Raw genomic sequence first — 24,739 nt, forward strand, 5'->3', positions numbered from 1 at the left:
CACGAATTTAGTTGGTTATTCAACAAGTACTTACCATTTTAATTCAACGTGTCCTCAAATGAACTTATCCTTACTGTGTGAAACCTGTTTCTCCCGCTGGGTAACAGTGAACGGCACCGTCACTCTCCTGGTTAGACAAGCTAGGAATGTGGGTATTATCTTTGCTTCTTCCCTCTCCCTTATTCCCCATGTCAAATCAGTTACCCAGTGCCTGTGAAGTAAGTATCTTACTTCTGTCCATCTCCACTGCCCTTTCTCTATCTAACTCAAGCCACTGTCATCCTTTGCCTGGATTAGCACAGTGGCCTCCTAACCAGCTTCCTTGTTCCGGCTTGTCTTCTAATCCTCATCACCGGCCATTTTCATGCTGCAACTAAAGCAAGCCAGCTTTCTAAAATATAAATCTTGTAACATCATGTCCCTGCTTAAAATCTTTAGTGATTCACCACTGCCTTTTCTCAAAATAAACTTCTTAATGTGGTATTCAAGGCCATTTATAACTGGCCACAGTGTTCCTCTCCTGCCTCGTCTGTAGCCACTTCCTGCCTAACCCTGTTCACTCCAGCCCTGTAGAACTGTAGTAAGGGATCTGGAAACCCTAGGAGCATACAGACAATGGAACTATTCCAAAAGTTTGTTTTGTTTTATAATTATTGTCCATTAAAAAAATGCTCTTTTGTAATAACTGAGGTATGATGTTTGCTCTGGTGCTTGAGGCATGGTGATTATGTGAGCCACAGGCTGTGAGTAGCTATCAAGGACATACAGCATTCCAGCCCACAAGCGGATGGGAAGAGTCACAGTGATGCGTGCATTGTGGCGGTCCTCATTTCACTTACATGTTTTGGTGCGTAACAGCGATTTTAAAGCATTGAATTGTAATCACACAGTTTTATGTTATGTACTAAAGTGTGCTTCTAAAAAACCAGTATGCTTTTCTGGCGTAAAGGATATCTAAAGTCTGGAAATAACATTAATATGAAACAACAGGTCAGTTCCTAGACATTCCAGGTAAACAAGCTTCTCCCACATTTTCAGGTCCTCAAGCACCCGCAGGCCTTCTCTTTTCTCTTGGCCTAGAAACCTCAGACGCTTGCGACCCCTTCCCCTCTTTGCTGGGCTAACTCCTGCTCATCCTTCAGGTCTCAGGTTTGGGGCCACGTCCTCCAGACTGCCTTCCTCAATTCCCAAGCGCCCATGACTGGGTCCTGCTGTTTTGTACTTGTCTGTTTGCCTATCTCTATCCTCCACTAGACTGTAAAACAAGGGCAAGAACTTTATTAATTCACATTTTATCCTGAAACATAGTGGGCATTCAGCTATTTGTTGGATGAATAAATGAACGAAGGAAGATGAATCAGAGGAAGAAATTCAAATTAAAATCAACCGTGCGAGGTAAAAATGGAACAATGGAAAGGTATATGAAAGTTCTGTATAACCCAGGGATCCTAGATAAGCTTTGCAGATAAAACAAAAGTGACAGAGAGGCCTGCCCCAAGCCCAGTGTCTAGAATAAGAGCTACTGCAGAAGAAGCGCCACCTTGAGCTTTTCCTTCCTGTCTCTCTTCAGGCAGTGCCAGCAGTTACCCCTGTGGACGAGGAGAGCTCGGATGGGGAGCCAGATCAGGAAGCTGTGCAGAGGTAATGTGGCATCTGGCAGTGCTTGCAGAACGTCCTTGGGCAGGCTCCCCCTGCAACCAACGAAAGGTCACCTCTGCCCAAGGAGGTGGTACAGTGCAGCTTCAACATTTGTGTGGTCTCTTTGCTCAAGCCAGATGGCATGTTCCTCCCCACATGGAAGTAACAGAAGACTACCCAGAAAATTTCATTTCTGTAAGCACCATTGGAAGTCCCCTAAGTGACAGCAATAACCATAAGAACTTTTTCTCTCCTCCCTCCTTCCTTCCTTGCCCCCTGCCTTCATATTGCAACTCTGCTAGTATTCACAAGGCACAAAGCCTGCTCCTACCTGCCAAGAACTGTTACTGAAAAGGAATTGGAGATTTGGGATGACAGTGATCCTAGCTAGTCTGGCCATGGACCGCTGGCATGGACTCTTCCTTTCCAGGAGAATGAATACCTCTTGTACTGTTTGCTGTGTGTTTCCTCCATCCCCTTGTATCAACAAAGAGATATTGAAAAAAGAATATGGGATTCGGGCCAGGGACAGATGCAAATATCCATTGTTTGCAGAGATGCCTAATTCACAGAAAACGGCAGTGACCATCAGGCATGCTGTACTGTTCATTTGACCTCAGTTCCATTAGCCATGGTCCTCAGCTCCATGCATGCCCCCTTGTGAGAGTTGACTTTCTTATTTTCCGGGGAGGGGGGTTTGACCAGAATCCAGCATGTATTTTCCCAGAAATACAGGTGTTCTTCAAGATTATATGTTTTTTCCCTTGAGGGAAGTTGAAATAAAATGGTTTTCATGGGCTCTTGGGGAAACTTTGGGTGTTTTTATCAAATGGATATTAAACCACTAATGGCTTACCCTCTGGCAAGTTTGCATACCGCTAATTACTCTCTAGTCTGTTAACTGTTTTTAGCTGGAATGGGCAAAGTAGTTAAGAATGAAACAAGACCACTTTATAAGACCCGGACGGTTGCTGGCCAGTATTCTTTCCCTACCCCCAGTAGCTTTGTGTGAGAGCTGCTGTTCAAAAAGAGTCTGGTCCCATGTGGAAAGAGCAGTGAAGAACAGGGGTGTTGGCTGGTGGGCCAGCTCCTTCTACAGCATAGCCGATAGAGGAATCGTGTTGACTTTGTTTTTCTCTTGATGCTGTGGTTTCTATAGTTTGCCAATCACAGGGTGTGTAACGTTGTACATGGGTGCTGCTGGTGTCATGAAGAGAAATTAGGAAACTTACTGCCTTCCTACTTTAATTAGACAGCAGTGTTTCATTTTATCTTCTTTGTCTTGCACTTTACTTCCTTCAGCTCCTTCTTTCTTCCTTAGACCAACATTTAAAGGGTAAAATGCCCATCAGTTTTGATGTAATGGAAGGAATAATGCTTCTTTTATTCATGCCCAGTAAGAGCGGCAGTGGTGGAGGGAGTCATCAGTCAGACCAAGGGGGACTGATACCTTATTAATGGTATTAGTGGTGGATCTGAAAGGTCTTCAGAAGAAAAGTCATCAGCTTGTCCACTCTTCAGCTTTTGAAACTTCTGTTTTCTTGCCTTGCCTTTTTTTCCCCTAAAAAACGATTCTAAACATTTCATGTGGTTTCATTTCTTCATCCTTTAGAAAATGTTGGTTCCCTGGGGACAACATCAGTTTTTCTTCTCTGATGATGGAGTTACAGTCATGTGGCATGAGGGAAGGGGAGGTGTTGGAACTCGCTTAGCCCCACATGGAAAGATCTGTTTTCTGTGACTTGCAGCGAGGTCAGTCTCCAGCCCTGGGGGCCAGTGGCGTCAAGAGACACATGCGAAGCCCTTCTGAATATCTCTCTTGGCTCATCTCTAGGAACAATCCTTAGGGCTCATTTCCTCCGACTTGTAGTTTGGAAATTTGGAGAGAAAAGAGGAATGAAACTAACAAGTAGAAAATAAATTCTTTTCCTGAATGGAATGAAGTAAGGGAAATTGATCCACTTCGTGAGCTACATCTGTTTTCTCTCTTCTCTTAATGGCTACTCTTAGGTCCAAAATTCAGCCACTTCAGTGGTAAGCCAACTTTTGTTGGCCTTTTGGAACATGTTTCACTTTCATCCAGTCAGGGATCTGTTGGCCATCGAGCCCTTTTTGAGCTCTGGCACTGTTTCATTCTGAGCGCTTTGGATTAACTTCTAATGCTTCTTGCTGAGGAATATTCCTGTCTGTCTTTTTTACTATGAAATGTGCTCCTGCTTGTTGCAGGTACTTGGCAAATAGGTCCAAAAGACATACACTGGCCATGACCAACCCTACAGCTGAGATCCCACCGGACCTACAGCGGCAGCTAGGACAGCAGCCTTTCCGTTCCCGGGTCTGGCCCCCTCACCTGGTACCTGATCAGCATCGGTGAGTAGCCACGTGAGCTGTGGGAGCTCCTTGAGGCTCATTGGACAGGCACCCTTCTGGCTAGTCTTACAGACATGGTGACTAGCATCGTGGCTTTAAATAGCATCCTGAACTTACATCTTCTCAACTCCTTAACTAAGCAGTGCCCAGGGCAATATGAGATGCTTCTTTCCCATTACCTCGTAGGCACGTTGAGTGCCTGCAGGTGATTCTCGTGATTCTAGATGTTGACTTATAGATGAAACTGAACTTGAAACCTGAAAGTGGGTGAAGCTCTCAGAAGGCCAACTGGAAATATAGAAGGATTTGTAGCCACATCAATAGGCTTGACCTTTAATAACCCATCGCCATCAGAAGAATGAGCATTTCTTATCACGTGACCGCTGAACAAGGAGCTTAGGTATGGGGGAAGATACATTCCTTTGTGAGTGGTAGAGCAGAGATACGCCATCCTCTTGAGTGTTGTGCTTGAAAAGTCATCCTTGCAATATTCTGATGGCAAAATCTTTTAGTAGGTCTCTGATACATTTATAATTCATTGTCTTAAAGAAATAAAAACAAGTGTAACCTTTCTTGCCAAGAAAACTTCACAAAATTGAGTTCAAGTAAGCCTCGAAACAGAGGGGAATGACACTTTGCTGGCTTAAGAAGATGATTCTCTTCTGGGAACACCTCGATGACTGAAAATCTTAACCTTTAGTCCATTCTGAAGCTGTCCCCAAGCTCAAAGGCCACACTTTCAAAGCCGCCACCAGTTGCTAGAGCTCATTTTCTTTGAGTCTTTTTGGGAGGACAGCGAAAAGCAGTCTTACCTGGGAAGGCTGGAGAGCAGGTTCCAAGGAGATTAAGTTTATAATGTGTTGTTATTCAATCTTGCAACAGGCTCACACTGGCAATCTTGACACAGTGCTTTTATTGTGTCTAGTTACCCACTGGGCATCAGAGGTAATCAGCAGAGACAGGTGACCTCTGAGCAGACTGAGACATCATGAGTGCCACGTTGGAACTTAGAAAGGAGGAAGATAAGCTTTTATAAATGACCATGAATAATGTAGTGAAAATGGTTTATTAGTAGAAATGACATTTCTCACATAAAACTCTGATGGCACAGAAAGACAGTATTTTTATAAGGAAAATCTCTCAGGGCCTAACACTCTTACGATACTACATCGAGAGTACTTTGAGTGATTATTAGCTGCATTTTCCACTCCAAACATTTTCTGTGATTTCTCAATAACTGAGCTCTACACTGTTACCTAATAGACGCTTTATTACTTTGTTTCTCCCTGTTTCTATCTTCCCCTCCTTTATAGCCCACACTTAATTTTTCATCCTATGTCAGGGTCTGTTGTTTAGTTTCAGGCCTTTGGGTTTAATCGTTGTTTAATTCAGGTGCTCCTCAGGATGTGTTCTTATGGGGGAAGCATGAAGATCAGCACATCTCCATAGTCTGCCTTTATCAGACCTGATATCCTGTTTACACCTGTTACTAAAGAAAGACCACATTGGCCCACAGCTCCATTTGTGTGGTTTCCACCCTGCCTAGTCATTGTCAAGGCCTTGCCTGCTGGAAGTCTGTCTGCTGTCTGTTTTTGTGTGAACACTCCTGGTAGAGGGTTTCCTATGGTCAAGCCAGTTTGAACTGGAATGAATGCTTTATGAGTGACAGATTGTGTACGGTGGGGCATTTATGGCAACCTCAGCGTGTCTCGATGGGGTTATAAAAACATGGCAACACAAGAGACTGAAGTAAGTCTTCAGGGGAAAAGAGAAACTTTCCCAGGCTATAAAACACTGAAAATGGGTAGCCTGAATAGATTACTGAATTCCTTTCATTTGCTGGAGGAAATGACTCAAGAATAGCACATATTATCTATTCTTCTGGGGTATCATAGATAAAGTCCAACATGGAGACAGAAGAGGGGTCTGACCGACCTTTTCAATGCGGGAAGTGTGTAATTTAAAATTTAAAAAAAATTTAAGTGTAATTAACAACAACAACAACAAAAAACAACTGACACAACTGATGGATTTTATCTAGGTGGGGTGCCAAGTCCCTGTTTGAAGAGTGTAGTGGGAATATCAGCCTAATATGAGGCTGTCCTGAGTTTGAACATGATTGCTAATAAAAATAAAACACAGTTGATACTATCAGTGCTTCCAAAATGAGCAGCTGCGTCAGAACTGTTCCACTGAATCTACTGTGCTGGGCTGCCGTGGGTGTCAGTCTGTTCACAACCTGATCTTCTGGAAAAGCCATGAAATACCTGGACCTGGGAGTATTGCTCTGATGGGAGAGAATGTGTTTTGTGCAGACAGACCATATTAACTCCTTGAAGAACATGACTTTCTGAATGAATCAGAAATGTGTCCATTATCAGAATATATTGCAAGTGTAAGAATCAAATTTTAGGAGAAAATAGTATTTGCTTGCTTTAACTCCAAACACCTGAAGCAGAGACAGAAATAAGAAGTATTGAGGAAATACTCCTGAGAGCGGCTCTCACGATCACTGTTTCTGGAGCGCGTCTGCCAAAATCATTTGTCTTTTGTGTTACTGAACCAGATGCATGTTCGTGTTCGTTTCATCAGCTCCCTACTGTTCGGCTTCAGGTAGAGTCTGAAACAGGAGCCATCGTTAGAGAAGAGAGGGTAAAGGGCTTTCACCTGCTGCCAGAACTCTCTTGACCCCTCTGCACAGTCACCAGACCCTCCTAGTCCCTCCCTGTCTGCTGCGTTTGAACTCGCTTGTTAACCCTCTTCCTTAGCCTTGGTTCTGCTTCAGTCCAGAATGAGTGACTGGCAAGGTGGTACATCACGTCACCCATAGCTCAGTGTGATGTCATCTCTGCCCTCGACATGAAATCCTGATCCTTTCCATCAGCTGCTGGAATGCTGCCTTGGCAGTCTTTTATCTGCTTACCTCAACCCATAAACATCTCTTTCTGATTAGGTAATAAGTATAGGTGTTAGCTTCTAACTCTGATGCTGTCTTAGGCATTCCTTATCATTGATAGCTTGTTCTTTCTTTCTGTAAGTCACTGGCTGTGTTCTGATTGAGCAGTGGGTCATTTTGAAGGTAATCCACATGATTCCTCTTTCATTAGCAGGTTGGGAGGGTGCCACTGCCCTGAGAAGTTAACTTTCACAGCAGGTAACCTTATTTGCGTTGACCAGGTACGTGCAGGATCTTGAGGCCCACATTCCTTAAGAATGGGCTGTCTCCATCTGGGGATCGCAAGTCCCCATTTTCCCCACTTTAACCTCCACCCTCCGTTTTCTAGCACAAAACCTGTGAATTCCAGGCCAGACCTTTGACCCCACAGTTGACTGTAGTTTCCCTCTGGTCCATCGTACGGAGAATGCTGCTCAGGGAAAACTTCGGGTCAAACGGGTAGGTTTGCTCTAGGTTTCTAAAGGCACTAGATAGAGACATGATTATAAAAGCAAGAGTTCCTATACAGCTGGGCCTGAGGGATACTGTGAAGCTCTTCTCTCTGACCCAGTGTATTTGTAAGAACTGGATGTATTTGATCCCAGGACCTTACCGGGCTTGGATATTAAGCCAACTCAAGGTAAGTGGAAATGGAAGACGGTCACTTGGAGGCCTCTTAAGGGAAGCAGGCTAGGGAAACGACTGGCCTCTGGAGATGACGTGGAAGTGGCGTAATGTGCAGGGCTGCACGTGCAGCCAGCCAGCTTTGTGTTCATCTGGAACAGTGTCCCTAGGTGATTTGGTCAAAACCCCTGAGTCCTAGCCCCTAACCTTCTCTTCCCATGTATTCAGCTCTACCTACAAGGACTCCAACACCCTGCACCTCCCTACGGAGCGTTTCTCCCCTGTGCGCCGGTTCTCTGATGGGGCTGCAAGCATCCAGGCCTTCAAAGCTCACCTGGAAAAAATGGGCAACCACAGCAGCATCAAACAGTTGCAGCAGGTAATGGAAGAGAGGGCAGGCCTCTCTGGCGAAGCATGGGTGACAGAGAGCAGTATTGCAGGAGGACCCGGGTGTTAAACTTCCTACCCCCTTCATGTCAGCAGCACTGAAGTTTTAGAGGTTCCAAAGCAAATAGCTTCCCGACACTCTCCTTACTTCTTGTTATGTCCAGCTTTCCCCAGGAAGGGACTACATTTTCCTCTTGTCTCTGTAGTTCATTAGAGAGGAATTTCTGGGCTTGTGTTTCGGTGGGAGGCCCCAGGGAATGTCCTTCGAAGCAACCCTGGCATTCCTCTCATGATTTATGGGCCCTGGGTCTTGCTGGAGCTTGCTCTGCATTCTTACCACCTGGCATACTCTCCGGTTGGTATGGAATGGCGCTCCCAGAGGAAGGAAGCGCACCCCCAGGCTTTAGAAAGGGCCGGCTTCCTTTCTGCCTTCCTGACGACCAAGCTTCGAGTGGCATGTGCTTTGTACACAGATTTCACGCTGGAACCTTTGCTTGTACGCAGGCCATCTTGGAGTTTTCCCTTTGTTCAGCCAGAATAGAGCGTGAATGTATTTCGTACACCAATGGCTACGTAAATGGGTTAGTTGCTCCTCCAGGACACTGTTCTCCTGTGTGGCTCCTTCCGCCCGTGAGACCTGGGGGCAGGTCTGCATCTGCTGACACGCCTGCGTGGCGCGGGCCCGGCTGCATCCCATCTGTATTCACTGCTTTCCCTTCAGGAGTGTGAGCAGCTGCAGAAGATGTACGGGGGGCAGATTGATGAAAGAGCCCTGGAGAAGACGCAGCAGCAGCACATGCTGTACCAGCAAGAGCAGCACCACCAGATTCTCCAGCAGCAGATTCAAGTAGGCCTTCCCTCTTTGCTTTCTCCAGCTTCTTTGCAGTTTGCTTCCAGGCTGATTGGCCTGTGAGTTTCGGAGGAGATCACGCAGGGCAAAGAGGAGCTGAGTTATATGCGTGGTTGCCATGGTTGAGTAAAGGTAATCAAACCTTTCGATGACCAACAGTAGCGTGAATCTCAGCCACGGAGAGCTTCTTCCCTTCCTGAGAACGGGTCTTGTTAATCTTCGAGCTCACGAGTGTTTTTTCTCCTTTCCCGCATTTGTTTTAGGATTCTATCTGTCCTCCTCAGCCTTCTCCACCCCTTCAGGCTGCGTGTGAGAATCAGCCCGCCCTCCTCACCCACCAGCTCCAGAGGTAATGAAGCATGTTGTTTCATGCCTAAGCTGTTGGCCTGACTCTCATGGGCGATGCTGACTGACTCTAACGTTCATCTTGGAAGAACCCACTTGAAAAGCAGGGAGGCCAGGGTCAATTTTAGCGGGCCCCTAAAATCCTGACCTCCTGTGCCGCTTCATTTTCTTAGCCCCGTGAACAAAGTAACCTGACGCCAGTAATAGAGGAGGCCAGACGGAGGCCCACAGTGACCGCTGCCTCCTTGGGAAGTCTGGGGAAATAAGATGTGAATGGCTCTAAGTAGACTGTGGTGGGCGGTCTGTGCATGTCTGTCTAGCCTGGAGTCTTACCAAAACCAAAAAATGTAGTTTCCGCCTGTGTGTCGAATGGCTGAAACTAACTGCAAGGTCATACTGCCACCTCAGGAAGTGCGTTTGCTCATCTGGTTCTGTTTGTTTTTAAGGTTAAGGATTCAGCCTTCAAGCCCTCCTCCCAGCCACCCCAACAACCACCTCTTCAGACAACCCAGTAACAGCCCTCCCCCCATGAGCGGCACCATGATCCAGCCTCACGGTGAGTGGAGAGGTTTATGCCCAACCGTGGTGCGCCGCGGGGAGAAGTGAGGCCTAGCCTTGCGTGCCTCAAGCCATCGATTCGGGTGGCAGCGTGACGTAGTGTTCAAGGGAGTCTGCCTTGGTTTGACTTCTTCTACCAGCTCCTTAGCTGTGAGACCTCAGGCAAGTTACTTAACTTCTGGGCACCTCAGCTTGCTCAAAGGTGAAATAGGGATACTAATACTATTTACCTAATAAATATATATGTTAAATACTTGAAATAGTCTCTGGAACAAAATAGGTCTCAGTAAAGGTTGACCGTTAATAATATTTTTCATAAAACCCCCTCCAACTCTACCAAATGAAAGGCGACTACCAGAACCTTCTCTCCTGTCATGCCTGGGTTTGGTGATCCACTGGGCACGTGGCTTCTCGCTTGTGGGTGTTTAGGTGAAGGTGAAGTTGAGTGTGCCCTAGTCTGTGTGGGCCTTCAGAGACCAGCACTCTGAGCGTTTAGTATTCCAGAAACTGAGGGTCTCTTAAGTAACGCCACCCAATCTAGATCCCCTGGAGAGTTTGAATTGCTCTCTAGGCCCTCCCTTCCTACCCAAAGTGGAGTCCCCGACGAACAACATCGGCGGGAAGAGTCGAATCTCAGATCTCATCGCAGACCCGCTGAATCAGAATCTACATCTTAGCAAGATCCCCGGGCCGTCTGTATGTGCATTAGAGTTTGAGAAGCACTGCCCTGGGTCAGAGCTACTCAAAGAACAATCTACAGACCAGCTTTCGGGCAACTTAGTGGAATGACAAATTCCTGGAATGACAAATTACTGAATCAGCATTCCGTGGGTCGGGCCCAGGAGAGCCTGTGTTTTCTCGAGTCCTCTAGAGGAGCCTTCGGCACCCTGGAGTTGGAGAAGCACTGCTCTGGGTGGTATGCAGGTTAAGCGTCCTCACTGGCTCCCATGACTTCCGGCCAGCTGGTAACCCGGGCATTTGGTCACTCTGAGGTTCCTTTCTCTCCAGGTGCTGCGTCTCCCTCCCAGTTTCAAGGCTTCCCCTCCCGCAGTGCAGTCTTCCAGCAGCAGCCTGAGAACTGTTCCCCTCCTCCCAATGTGGCACTAACCTGCTTGGGCATACAGCAGCCTCCCCAGTCACAGCAGGTGACCATCCAAGTCCAGGAGCCTGTTGACATGCTCAGCAGCATGCCCGGGACAGCTGCAGGCTCTGCTGGCCGGGGCGTCTCCATCAGCCCCAGCGCCAGTCAGGTTCAGATGCAGCACCGGACCAACCTGATGGCCGCCTTCAGCTACGGGCACCGGCCCTTGTCCAAGCAGCTGAGCGCCGACAGTGCGGAGGCCCACAGGTAAGCCGGCCCAGAGTCACCCAGCCGTCTCTCCAGGTGGCCTAGGTGGGAGGAAGCCCCTTAGCAGGGCGAGAGGGGAGGAGGAAAGGAGAAGGGTTCTGACTGGGCTGTGCTCATTTCAGCCTTATTAAAATTGGGGTGGTAGGTTTGGGACGGACTTGAAATCTATATATTGACCCAGGATCAAAATGCTAATGAGACAGAGGAAGAAAAGGACAAAGCTACCTTACTATATGTCTGCAAAGAAGAAAGTGGCCAATTAGAGGAGTTGGTAAAAATGCCATTGCCCCTTGTCTGTTCTTTTAGGATTGTTTCTTTCTCTGTCACCCATATTCTAAGAGATGGGTACATCTTAATAGTTCAAGTGATGTTGCTACCTTCAACCAGAGGGGACGGGTGGGGATGACGCATGCATCCCCATCTTCCCCGCCCCATCCACCGCGGTCCTCTGTGCCAGCGGGGGCTCCCCACTGAGGAAGCGTGGTAGCTGTTCCCCTGGGGAGTCTAGCACGCTTGTCACATGGATGCCTGGTACTCACTCCCTTTTGTGTCTGCAGCTTGAACGTGAATCGGTTCTCCCCTGCTAACTACGACCAGGCGCATTTACACCCCCATCTGTTTTCGGACCAGTCCCGGGGTTCCCCCAGCAGCTACAGCCCTTCAGCAGGAGTGGGGTTACCTCCCACCCAAGCCCTGAAAGTCCCTCCACTTGACCAGTTCCCCACCTTCCCTCCCAGCGCTCATCAGCAGCCACCGCACTATACGGCGTCGGCGCTGCAGCAGGCCCTGCTGTCCCCGACGCCGCCGGACTACGCACGACACCAGCAGGTCCCCCACATCCTCCAAGGACTGCTCTCCCCCCGGCACTCGCTCACCGGCCACTCGGACATCCGGCTGCCCCCGGCAGAGTTTGCACAGCTCATCAAGAGGCAGCAGCGGCAGCAGCAGCAGCAGCAGCAAGAGTACCAAGAACTGTTCAGGCATATGAACCAGGGGGACGCGGGGAGTCTGGCTCCCGGCCTCGGGGGACAGAGCATGACAGAGCGCCAGGCTTTACCGTATCAAAACGCTGACTCTTACCACCACCACCACACCAGCCCCCAGCATCTTCTGCAAATCAGGGCGCAAGAATGTATCTCGCAGGTTTCCTCCCCGACCCCGACCCACGGTTACGCTCACCAGCCGGCGCTCGTGCACTCGGAGAGCATGGAGGAGGAGTGCTCGTGTGAGGGGGCCAAGGATGGCTTTCCGGACAGGAAGAACGTGAACACGTTGACCAAAGGTTGCCACGACGGCCCCCTGCTCATGAGTACTGGCGGACCCGGGGACCCTGAGTCTTTACTAGGAACCGTGAGTCATGTACAGGAGTTGGGGATCCATCCGTACCGACAGCCAGCTGCTGCGTTCAATAGAAATAAGGTGTCCAGCCGAGGTAAGAGCCCTGCAAAGTCCAGTCCCGGGCCAGTCTGCCCTCATTCAGTTAACTCAGCAGTATTACCTTTTTTCAGCTAGTACTCTGGGTTCCTAAGAAAAAAAGAATTCCTGAGAAGACCTTCAGCACCTTTTAGGGGAGAAGCACGTAGGAAGTGGGTATTTGGTGGGGAAGGGGATCTGTTTTCAAACTTAAAAGAGAGTGATAGACAATTGACATATAGATAGTGCAGTCAGTAAGGTATATTACCTGTTTCCCATATTCATACCGTGGTTCCTTAGAATCCAGAGTTTCTCGGCTGTCATCAGAATAGCTAGCTTTAACCTCTGCGGTAGAATAAAAGTCAGTCGGTGCTAAGGAAATAGGATTTAGTGTAAATAGTGTTGAACTAAGAGTCAGGGCCCCTCAGTCCTGGACACGCCTGTGTTACGAATGCAGTGACCTTGTCACTTAAACCTCAGGTTCTTATTTCCTCATCTGTGAAAAAGGGCAGGAGGAATAACGGTCCTTTGCAGAGTATTTGTGAAGATTAAAGCATACACGTATGTTTTATGTTTATACATAATGTTTGTGTGTGTGACACAGAGAGAGGGAGAGAGAGGCACACTTGATCATCTGAATGTATGATGTAAATAATTTGAGGTATTATTATTACTCTGATCACTTTGTTAATAAGCTAAACACAGAATATTACAGCATCATAAGGGACCCCATGCCATTTCATTTAGTATCACTGTATAATTAGTGAGTACATTCATTTTCATTTGGGAGGAGATTGGGATTACTGTCAGTAACTTATACTCAGAAGACATTGTTCCACTCGTGTCATGGCATTCACCCTACCCGAAACCTGGACTGACATCCCTCCCATCATGGTAGATCTTGAAAAGGAGATCTATGAAATATACAATGAAATATACAACCCCGAAGCTGGGCATTGAAAATGAAATATACAACCCCGAAGCTGGGCACTTCTCCCATCCTCCCCTTCTTGAAGCTGCCTGCCTCTCCTGCCCTGTCCTTTTAAAGTCAGCGCACAAAACTCACCTCCTGGGGGAACTGGGTCCGCTGGCGCAGAGCAGGATGGAAGACCTGGCTCTGAATCAGTTTATGTGCAGAGGACCTGGTGCATTCGCGTTGTGCTCATTAAGCACTGATAGGGATGTGGTTCCCTAAAACTCCAGTTAAATCCTGGGCTTTTGAGCAGGTGGGTGCCGTCCAGTTTGAGGTCTGCACCAGTCAGACGTATCGTGTCCACCTGCCGCTGCTGCGTTTTTAGGCAGACGCAGGATGGTGGGGGGTTTCGGAGCCAGGCCGTATGTGGATTGGCTGACAGACTTGGGGATGTTTAGGCTTGGGGGAAAAAAACTCAGGAGAGCTATCATGCCTGTCAGATGGAAAAGGTATGGGCTCATATTATGGGGCAGAATCAAGATCGGGATAGAAGTTGCAGCAGATTTCAGTCCCCTGGGGAAGACCTTCCTGAGAACTTTCCAGAATAGGCTGCTCAGCAGCCTGGGAGCTTCCTGTGGCTGGGAGTGTTCTAGCAGAGGCAGCTTGACGGCATCAGGGATGCTGTGGGAAAGCTTCCTGTGCGAATGACAGCTTTCACCAGAAAAGGAGAGAAGCTGACACTTCGTAGTGCTTTCCACGTGCCAGACGCCAGATGCTGTTCACGTATGAACTTGTCTAATCCTCACAAATCTTACTGTCTCCATTTTACCAGTGAGGCACCTGAGGCCCAGGTTAAGTGATTTGCCCCCAGGGCCCACCGCTCGGGAGAGCTACTCACTTCACGCCAGCAGATACTCGCTGAGCACACGCTGGGTGTGCAAGGCTCGGGGCACGAGCGAGCGAGCACACAGTGCACACTCCCCGCCCGCACCCTGGATTACCATGTGTGAAAGTAACCTTTTGAAATATTTTTCTTCAAAAATACCCTCTCTGAATTCCCTTCACTTTTCCCTCCTGTGTGACTCCTATGTACAGGAAGACCAGGGGGCTTGAATTCACCTGTGTCCCCTGATTGTCAGAGGAACCCCCTTTCGGCGGGCTTGCAGGTCTATCTGGTGCCTGCAGGAAGGCAGGACGTGGCTGGTCCAAGTGCTGTGGGAGACCAGGGGAGGGACGGGCCAGTTCTCAGTCGGAGCAGGGGCAGGTTTCCCGCAGCAAGTGACATTTGAGTTGGGTCTTGGTGGATGGAAGGGATTTTGCCGTTTGGATTTAGGGGAGAAGCATGAGGAAAGACCAGCGGGTGGGAGTGTCTCAGGGACGTTTTTGGGGGGAAGCAAGCTGCCTTGGTCGGTGTGAAGTCTAGTCTATGTGAAGGAGTTAATAGAAGCTAAGGGCCAAGGTTTCCTGAAATCCAGAGGATGACCTGCCTCCAGCGGCTCCCCGCGGCTTTAAATCACTTCACTCCACTTCAGACCGAAACTTCAGTCAGGATTCTTTTGACGAGTCCCTCCCACCTCTTCCCCAAGCTGAGTGACTACGATTACTTCTCCCTCTTCCTTCCCCCTGCCTTCTTCCATCCGCCGCCATCGCCGCCATCATTCTCCGCAAGCATCCTTTCTGGTTTCTGGAAGAGTCAAGCCATAAGTACACCCCTAAAGGTTTCAGCTCAAAACTACCCTGTCCTTGTTGCCTCATGATCAGTTTTGCTTCCCCCCAAAGCCCTCTTTATTCTTAAATCTTCTTTTCCTGACCTTGGATGCGAGCTTTTCTAGAAGCCCTAGTCTGAGCTCCTGCCCTGCTTGCCAGTGTACGGTAGAGATGATCCTTCCCGTCTCTGCCCAGTTTACTCTCAGCTCACTCTTCAACTTAGCTACGGCGTATGCCTTTTCTTCAATACTATTCACCTTGCCTCTTTCTAACCTCTTTCGACTTCTATTTTGAGACTTTTGGAACCATATATACAATTATCTTTAACAAATAAAGCCCCAAGTTTATTACCCTGTGAGTTTAGAATCCAGTATAGTAAAATAATGCAATAGAGAAAAAGTAGCCCAGGGAAGCCCAAAGCCACTCCAGAGTTAAGAGTTACAATCCCTCTGGGGATGTACCTATGTGTGTTTAAAACTTCTTCTTATCCTGAAGTGTCCCCATTGTCCTTACCTTAAACCTGTGACCACCCCGGCACCTAACCGCACCTCCCTGTCTTCATCTGCATCGTGAGGGATGTTAGCTAGATGCCCCCTCCGAGAAGGTGTTTGCAGTTGGTCTGCTCTGGGCTTGGTGCCCTCCAGCCTGTTACTCATTTATTGTTCACAACCAACTTGGGCGTATGTCTTACGATCCCTTTTACAGGAGAAACTAGGCTCCACAATCTCTTCCTGCTTTAACCTGACGTGATTCTACTCTTAAAAACATGAGAGCTCAGAGTTTTACAACCGCCAAAGAATCATCCGATAATTTGCCCTTCCTTCTGCCAAGAAAGGGTTGTGATGTGCTCCGCCCACCACCCTGCAGGCACGTGGGTGCAGCTCGTCCTTGTTTATGTCTTTGTGGGGGGGCGCCTGCTGCTTGCTCGTAGTTACACACGGGCCCCCAAACACTTCATGTGTTACTTCTGTGATAGAGCGAATTCAGCGAAATTTATTGAATGACTAGATCACACAAGACTGTATTCTAGGTCCAGTGGGGAATGCAGGGATGAAAAGGTGGAGAACCTGCCCTCAGGGAGCTTGTACTGGGGGCTGGGGGTCGGGAGAGACAAGCTCATAAAGAGACTTAAATGAAGCGCTACGTAATGAGTTCTGTAAGAGGTATAATTATAACGAGCAGAGCTACTGGCATCTTTCTAAAATTTCTTAAGGGTAGATTATCAGGGATTGCTGGTGTTAGTCAAGGAAAATTACATGCTATCGTTATCAGCGGCCATGCTTACCTATTTCTTTTACAGCCGTATGCCACCAATCAGTGCGGGGCCAGGCTCAGCCAGAGTGCTGAGCAGGCAACGTGCCAAAGGTCTGTTTGTAATGTGTGGAAGTTTCAGGGCTAGACATGCCCCATGCTGCCTGTAATCTCCCGTCTGCCACTCCAGAAGTAGAAGTAAGGTTTATCTTCCCTCTGTAGTATTACATACACTTGATTTTTTTTTTTTTTTTTTACTTTGCAAATAAATATGATAGCATAACCGGTTTACACAGTGAGATTACCAGCTTGAACTCACAGAGAAAACCACATCCTCTACTCGGAGCCCACTCAGCTTCAGCAGCATTGGTGGACTTCAGGCCTCACAGAGGAGTCAAACGATGACAGACCGGGAGGGTTTACCCCTCGGAACCTTTAGGAGGGATATGCACAACATGTCATTTCTCTCATTTTCTCTTAAAACCCAGTAAATGAGTAAGGACGAGTCAACATTGACAGATTCAATAGAGAGTTGTGCAAGCTGCCCCGAGGTTCCCTGGGTAGGTGGGTGCTGTGCTTTGTGTCCGTTTGTGTATTTTTTCCCCTTGCGTGATCAGATGGTCATCCTTCCCCCTGTACTGTCTCAGCTTTACTTGGGAAAATACCCAAGAATTCTGCTCCCAGCCATCCTCTTTCCGCATTATTTATATATCCTGTGGTGAGCTTGATAGTTCCTCCAGCTGCTGAATTGGCATAAAGAATGCCAAAGATTTGAGCCTGAATTTCCCGTTCCTTGGCCAGTGGGTTGGTCTGTTTACACACATGCCCCCATTCCGCTCCCCCCAGCTGCCAAACTGGTCAAGGGTCTCACCTATACAGTGTCACAGGGGACTTCTAAACGCAGGACTCAACATTCTTACTAAAAATAATACTTTTCTTGTGTAGTCCTTTACAGTTTATTAAAGACCCTTACACATGTGTTAGCTGTTGAGCCCCCAAACAGCCCTCATTTTTCAGATAGGGAAACTGAGGTTAGGAGAGATTAAATGACTTATTCAAGTTCATACACTGTTTGTGATGGAGTTGGAACCTGACTTCAAGTTTCCCGAATTCCTAGTCATATTCTTTTATGCCTCCTTGCCTCCCATTCTACCCCTTCCAAGTATATCTGCCAAGCAAAAGATGCCAGCCCTTCCAGATCTTCAACCTGTGAGTTATATTGAAATTTGAACAGACAGAGCCCTGGTTTGTTACCCAACTCCTATTAATAGGCTTTTTTTTTTTTGGCTGCGTTGTGTCTTCGTTGCTGCACGCAGGCTTTCTCTAGTTGCGGCGAGCGGGGGCTACTCTTCGTTGCGGTGCGCGGGCTTCTCATTGTGGTGGCTTCTCTTGTTGCAGAGCGCGGGCTCTAGGCGCGCAGGCTCAGTAGTTGTGGCTCGTGGGCTGTAGAGCGCAGGCTCAGTAGCTGTGGCACACGGGCTAAGTTGTTTGGCGGCATGTGGGATCTTCCCGGACTAGGGCTCAAACCGGTGTCCCTTGCATTGGCAGGTGGCTTCTTAACCACTGTGCCACCAGGGAAGTCCTTAATAGGCTTCTTTTTCATCTAGGTTTTTTGTTTGTTTGATTTTGGTTTTGTTTTGTTTTGTTTTTTCGGCTGTGCCTCGAGGCTTGTAGGATCTTTGTTGCCCTATCAGGGATTGAACCTGGGCCCTAGCAGTGAGAGCGCCGAGTCTTAACCTCTGGACCGCCAGGGAACTCCCTTTCGTCTAGTTTTTAACTTCCATTTGTCGCTTCTAAACCAGAGGCTTCTTTCCTGGAAATTAAAGTTTCAGTGACTCACTTATTCACTTACCTATGGGTAAACTGCCCCCATAATTCTGGAAGTAGGATTCTGTGATAAAATCATTTTCTTGTTTGTTTTTGTCAACTGGTTCATTGTGCCCCAACCACTCAGAAGTAACATCTCTGAAATGAGTATGAGTCTTTACTGAGCTCATAACAGAGTACCAAGCTCAAGTAAGCCCTTCCCCCACCTGTGGCATAAGTCCTATTTTACAGATGAAGAGACGGAGGCCCAGGGAAGTCAGGTAACTTGCCCAGGATCCCCCACCTCAGGAATCCTGGTGAAGCCAGGATCCAAGCCCGGGCCTTCCTGATCCCAGAGCTAGTGCTTCTGAGCTCTAGGCCGGGGAGTCAGAAAAACTCGTCATGTGATTTGTCAAGCAATAGCTCGCTCTGTCTTGGTGGCACTTTCAGGTGTGTTGGCACCAGACCCAAAGGCTGTGAAGAGAGCAGACTAGGAGGACAGAATCCATGGGACCTTCCCAAAGGCAGGGCCAAAGGGAGGGTGGGTGTTTGGGTTTGGAGAAACCCCATTCTCAGGAATAAAAATAGATTTAAAAAAGAGAGGTGGGTTGGGGGAGGGAGATTCAGCGTACATATCAGATAAACACATTGAGGCCTCTGGAAGAGGTGGGAAGGAACCAAATGTCAAGAACCAGGGCTTAGGGCTTCCCTGGTGGCGCAGTGGTTGAGAGTCTGCCTGCCAGTGCAGGGGACGCGGGTTCGAGCCCTGGTCTGGGAGGATCCCACATGCCGCGGAGCGACTGGGCCCGTGAGCCACAATTACCGAGCCTGCGCGTCTGGAGCCTGTGCTCCGCAGCGGGAGAGGCCGGGATAGTGGGAGGCCCGCGCACCGCGATGAAGAGTGGCCCCCGCTTGCTGCAACTGGAGAAAGCCCTCGCACAGAAACGAAGACCCAACACAGCCATAAATAAAAATAATAAATACATAAATTTAAAAAAAAGAACCAGGGCTTATACATGCCGTTAGCCTTGCCATTTCCTCACGTTTGATAATCATCCGTTAAAAATCTTTAAACAGGAGAGCTCTCGTGTTTGTCTTTGGGAGAGCAAGGAGGTGCAGCTCGTGAGATTTGCATCCAGCTCTATAGTCCAGAAAAAAGGAGCCCCAAGGAATTGAGTGGATGGGGTTAGCTATCAAAGAAGAAAGTATAGGCATTAGAAAACACTTCGGAAAAGTAAGAAGCAGCTATTCGTGTTCCTTCCTGTCAAAGCAGACTCAAGAGCCAGTCCCTCGCTCCACAGAGGCAGCCTTGCACCACTTCCTGCCGGTGGCTTTTGTTTGGCCCTGCGGCCAGCACGTGAGCTATGTCCACTGAGAGGAATCGGGCTGGGTGGGTAGGATGGGTGACCTAATCCCACAGAGCAAGTCCTGGCGTAGGCTTTCTTTTATCTTCCTCTCGCTGCTGGCTTTTAGCTTTCAGTAGCAGAAGAGGTGGCTCCTGGCTCTTCCTTTGACCTCTTTGCTCAAAGAACTTTCAAAAAATTTCTCACTTGACTTCATTTTTGGTAGTTTGGAAGCTCCCATCCTTTCACTTTTCTCCAGAGTGTTTTGCATTACCAGCAACGTGCATGTCACTTTGTTCCCCTTCCTTCCCATCCTGTCTCAGCCCCTGAACCCAGGCCTCACCTTGATGGTTATGGAGATCATTTGAATATAGATACCTGAAACCCTTTAACCATCACTCAAGCAGCACATTTTACTTTCGTTATTCAAATAGATACTGGGATGGTACAGTTAGCATTAGGACTGTATTTCCTATTAAAATTTGTTTAAAAGCCTGGTCTCGCTAAGGTACAATTCATCAGGAGATAAGCCCAATAGTTGCCAGGGAGCTTTAACCCAGAAAAACCAACCAAGCAAAGAAAACGTATGTTGAAGTTCTAGGCTCTTAAGGACTGGAGCCAGAAGTGCCACCAGGAGGATCCTGTCAATTTAGGTGTGGCCCTGGTATTCTTCTTGACCATCCTTGGTCAAGAAGAAGAAATACTCAGTCTTCATGAATTCCTCTTTCTCTCCAAAATCCAGTCCACAGGGCTGTATGACTCTGACAGGTGGCTAACCCACATTAAGAGAGTGTTTATTAATATCAGTTAAAGAGATTATTATTAAACACTGGGAATAGGACAATGTTCTGGAATAGTGAAGGCTCACAAACATGCATAAAATACAATTCTTGTCCTCAGAGAATTTGCAGTTTAATATGAATAATTAAGACAAGTATGCAACTGAAGATGGTGCCAGGAATAACATTAGAGTAATCAGAGTTCAATAAAGTCTTCTGCCATTTAAAGAAAGGAAAGATCTCTTTCTGTTTGAAAGGGAGAATTTCATAAAAATTATAATATTTGAGCTGGACCTAGAAGGATGAGTTGATTCGGATTGGCAGGAATGGAAGTAAAAGAGTCAAGCATTTCCAGAGAGAGAGAACAGTGAGAGAAAATGCACTGAACTGTCTGTGGTCCCATTTGACCAGAGCTTAGAATGTAGAGGAGAGTCGTGTGGCATACTCATTGGAAGAGAGGCTGGGACGGTGTTGTGAAAATGAGGGGTTTGGGCTCCCCTATAGAAAGGTTAGTCTTTGTAGGGCAGTGCTAGAGGGATGGTTAGGAGGCTATTATAGTGATCCAGGCAAGAGGTAACAGGAGGTAACACTAGTGTAACAAGAGGTAACACTACCTCAGTGGAAGCAGTGAGATTAGTAAGAAAGAGACTGAAGTGACCAACACTGGAGGGGCACATTCTTCTGACTTAAGGTGATGTGGAACCGAGAGTAAGGAATCCATATGAACTCCACGAGCTCTTCACACCCAGAAGATAGGAAAGTAGGCACCAAACCAGGATGTCTGAAAGAGATTGTGGGGGAAGCTGATGAGTTTAGAATTGGGCATGTTGAGTGTTAGCCATCCAGGGAAAGATACCTAGTAAATAGTTAGAATTTTGGATCTGGATCTTAAAAGAGCATTTCAGTAATTCTTTATATAGAAGCAGTGTAGTTGAAGTCGTGAAAATAAATGATACTGTCAAAGTAAGTGTGGGGAGAGAGAGACGGTCAAGGATAGAAATGTAGGGACTTCCCTGGTGGCGCAGTGGTTAAGAATCCGCCTGCCAATGCAGGAGACACGGGTTCGAGCCCTGGTCTGGGAAGATCCTACATGCCACGGAGCAACTAAGCCTGTGCGCCACAACCACTGAGCCTGTGCTCTAGAGCCCACGAGCCACAACTACTGAGCCTGCGTGCCTAGAGCCCATGCTCCGCAACAAGAGAAGCCACTGCAAGAAGCCCGCGCACCACAATGAAGAGTAGCCCCCACTAGCTGCTCTCTGCAACTAGAGAAAGCCAGCGCACAGCCAACAAAGACCCAACGCAGCCAAAAATAAAAATAAAATAAATAAATAAAAATTAAAAAAAAAAAAAAGGATAGAAATGTAAAGAGCGAAGGAGCCATGGAAGGAGCTGGGGGCAGCAGTCAGAGGAGGAGAAGAGGGGACTGGGTGGTGTACGGAGGGGAAGCCAAGGAAGGAGAGAGAGGCGTCCACAGGATGGAGGCCATCCTCCTAGGCCAGAGGTCCTGAAAGCTCCAAGAATGATTCTTCTGTGCATCTAGGTGTGGGAACATAGCACTGTCAAATCAACAGAGAAATGAAGAAAAAAAGAAAAGGTTCAGTGTGATCCAGCCAACCACTGATATGTGGGATTTTTTTCTCCTGAGGGTATGACCCCTGCAAGAGAGAGCCTCAGCTTTGCTGTAAGACTTAGGGTTGGCAGGCTGGTCCAGGCCCCTCTGAGCACCACCCGCCAGCTGGGGATTAGCTGAGGGTGCACATGTGGTCCTCACCATTGCCCACTGTCCCTTGCGAGACATTTCTTTGGTGAGAGTTGCCAGCGTTGGGAGAAACTCTAGGACTGCTGACCCTATTTTGCTCTGTCTCCTCAGAGTCTGTCCTAGGGAACTGCATGGATAGAAGTTCTCCAGGACAAGCAATGGAGCTGCCAGATCACAATGGACTTGGGTACCCAGCACACCCCTCAGTCAGTGAACACCACAGGCCCCGGACCCTCCAGAGACACCACACGATCCAGAACAGTGACGATGCTTATGTACGTTGGCCCCCTCCTGCTTTTCGGAAGTGGGATCCTTGAAAACAGAACTTAGGAATGTGGGGTAGCATCTACTCTCACTCTCCTCAGCCAGAGCCCAGCGCCTCTGGGCACTAAGGGAGCATTTCTTTGAATCACCGTAACAAGCAATCCTAAACTCCAGGAGAATCTCCGTAGAATCCGAACTCCACATTAGAGACTGAGGAATGAAGAACGGTTTGCCATCTGTTTCCTCTAGTCTTAGTTATTGAACTTCTCCCCAGACAGTCTAAACTCAGGCCCCAGCAAATGAGCCTTCAGGCTCTTGGTTAGTTTTCTGGCAGCTACATTGAATTTATTCAGATAAGGGAGCTAATCCACGCAGCAAAGCGTTGTTTCCTTAGGGCAGACTCGTAGGCAGCGCTGTCTAATACAGCAGCAACCAACCCCATGTGGCTTTTCAATCTTAAATGTAATTAAAACAAAATAAAATTTAAAACTGAGTTCTGTAGTCACACGAGTCACATTTCAGGGCTCAGTAGCCCTGGTGGCTGCTGGCTTCCTATTGGACGGGGCAGGCACAGGACATTCCCATCCTCGCAGGGAGTGCTGTTGACAGTGCGGTCCTAAGACAAACTCCTCGTGGTGATGAGATAGGTCAGCAGCCTAGCACTGGAGGGCCATGTAGATGTCAAGGGCATCTGACCACCAGCTGAGATTCACCGTGCCCCTCCCTTCCCACCCTACCCCCACCCCCAGCCTCAGCTTCCCGCACGGTCACCATTGCAGCATCCCCCTTTAGCTGGCCCTGCAGAGGAAGGCAGTCTGGGTGGTAGTGCTTGGGACTGGTGCTTGAGGCCGGCCGTTGCCTGGGCTCTTTTGGAGGGCACAGCTGTCTCTAAGGGTCCCTGAGAGTGGCGCGTTTTCTGATATCCTTACTTCTTTTCCTAACTGTTTCCTGCAGGTGCAGCTGGATAACTTGCCTGGCATGAGTCTCGTGGCTGGGAAAGCACTTAGTTCTGCCCGGATGTCAGATGCGGTTCTCAGTCAGTCCTCGCTCATGGGGAGCCAGCAGTTCCAGGATGGGGAGAATGAGGGTGAGGGGTGTTATGCGTGGGGCACCCCGGAGAAGTTCCTGGAGGGGCCCGCCTTTCATCTTCACCAGTGACTACTCCCCTCTTGTATAAACAGCCCATGGGAAGCCACAGCATCCCCACGGGGCTCTGGATACGACCTTTCCCCAGTTCTCTTCCACCGAGTGTGCGTGCGTGAAGGAGCACGCCTCCTGGCTGAGGGCAGGGGCATCACGCTTCCGTCTGCAGTGCTTTGTTAAGATGCTCCTTCAATAACTCTCTTTCTGGTTCTGATTAGAGGGCACCGTGTCCCAATGTCTGCCTCCCTTTAGAACCAGTAGAGGGAGGGTATCATAGTTGATATAAAGCCCAGGCTCGGGAGTGGACAGGTCTGCAGTAAATTCTGACTGTCCTTCACCGGCTCCACAGGTTAAGGCGCTTAACCTTTCTGAGCCCCAGGGTCCTCCTCTGTAAAGGGACAGAAACAACAGAGCCCCTGTCCTAGACTGTGCTGTGAGCATTAACTAGCTTGGGGAGTTTGAAGTGCTTAGGCCCGTGTCCTGAGTACAGAGCGTGCCCAGGAGTCAGTGCCTGCCAGCCGCGAGGGTGTCCTCCACACCACAGGAGCTGACAGTGCTTGACGGCGGGAGACTGTAAAGGAAGAGGGCAATACAGACACTGGGGACAACAGGAAGGAGGCTGGCCCCCAGCCACGGTCGCTAGCCAAACCGAGGGCCTGCTCTGAGCTAGAGTTCAGGGCTGGGAGTCAGGCTGCGGAAGGTTCAGACTTCTCTTCCACCCCTGCCTACCTCTTGCCCACCTACCACCCCGCTCCCTGCAAATCTCCCATGTTTCTTCTGGTCTTGCAGAATGCGGGGAGAGGCTTGGAGGTCATGAGCACCCAGACCTGACTGATGGCAGCCAGCATTTAAACTCCTCTTGCTACCCGTCCACATGTATTACAGACATACTGCTCAGCTACAAGCACCCCGAGGTCTCCTTCAGCATGGAACAGGCAGGCGTGTAGCAAAGGATGGAGAGTGAGTATCACCCTGGCCGGGGCCAAACCAGCCCTTTGGCCCAGTACCAGCTCCTGATCCCATCAGGAGATTCCCTTCCATGTGAACCTGAGCCAGTGAACTTGACAACGCCACTCTTCCCGTCAAGGTCTTTGTATCTTCCTGTCCCTTCATTAAGCACCATGCTAGTTGTTTGGGGGGTGGATGCTGGCCATAGTCCCTTGGTCGAATTATGGGGGATAAGACGTGTTATAGGTGCCATAGCCTCCACAGAGTAAGTGAGCTTAGGGCTTCAGAGGACAGACGGGACCTCTGGCCAGGGTAATGGGAAAGGAGGTGACCCTTGAACTCAGTCCTGAAGGAT

The 24,739-nt window shown here is 48.5% G+C and overlaps 1 protein-coding gene across 7 annotated transcripts in view; it reads left to right on the forward strand.

Moving 5' to 3' along the window:
• The window catches only part of SIK3 (SIK family kinase 3), a 249,758-nt gene that overhangs the window by 222,459 nt on the left and 2,560 nt on the right, over nucleotides 1–24,739 (forward strand). The window contains exons 14-25 of one of the 7 annotated variants that reach the window (XM_082411038.1): nucleotides 1,571–1,641; nucleotides 3,865–4,008; nucleotides 7,796–7,946; nucleotides 8,676–8,801; nucleotides 9,068–9,153; nucleotides 9,596–9,705; nucleotides 10,716–11,055; nucleotides 11,613–12,487; nucleotides 14,214–14,393; nucleotides 22,141–22,304; nucleotides 23,248–23,380; nucleotides 24,226–24,396. In XM_082411038.1, coding sequence (XP_082267164.1) covers nucleotides 1,571–1,641; nucleotides 3,865–4,008; nucleotides 7,796–7,946; nucleotides 8,676–8,801; nucleotides 9,068–9,153; nucleotides 9,596–9,705; nucleotides 10,716–11,055; nucleotides 11,613–12,487; nucleotides 14,214–14,393; nucleotides 22,141–22,304; nucleotides 23,248–23,380; nucleotides 24,226–24,383 — 2,538 coding nt within the window. In that variant the 3' untranslated portion in view covers nucleotides 24,384–24,396. The remainder of the gene's footprint in view (nucleotides 1–1,570; nucleotides 1,642–3,864; nucleotides 4,009–7,795; nucleotides 7,947–8,675; nucleotides 8,802–9,067; nucleotides 9,154–9,595; nucleotides 9,706–10,715; nucleotides 11,056–11,612; nucleotides 12,488–14,213; nucleotides 14,394–22,140; nucleotides 22,305–23,247; nucleotides 23,381–24,225; nucleotides 24,397–24,739) is intronic. The other 6 variants (XM_082411041.1, XM_082411039.1, XM_082411040.1 and 3 more) reach the window with 6 other exon arrangements.

Source organism: Balaenoptera physalus (assembly GCF_965194825.1).
Source record: "Balaenoptera physalus genome assembly, chromosome: 10".
NCBI lineage: Eukaryota > Metazoa > Chordata > Mammalia > Artiodactyla > Balaenopteridae > Balaenoptera > Balaenoptera physalus.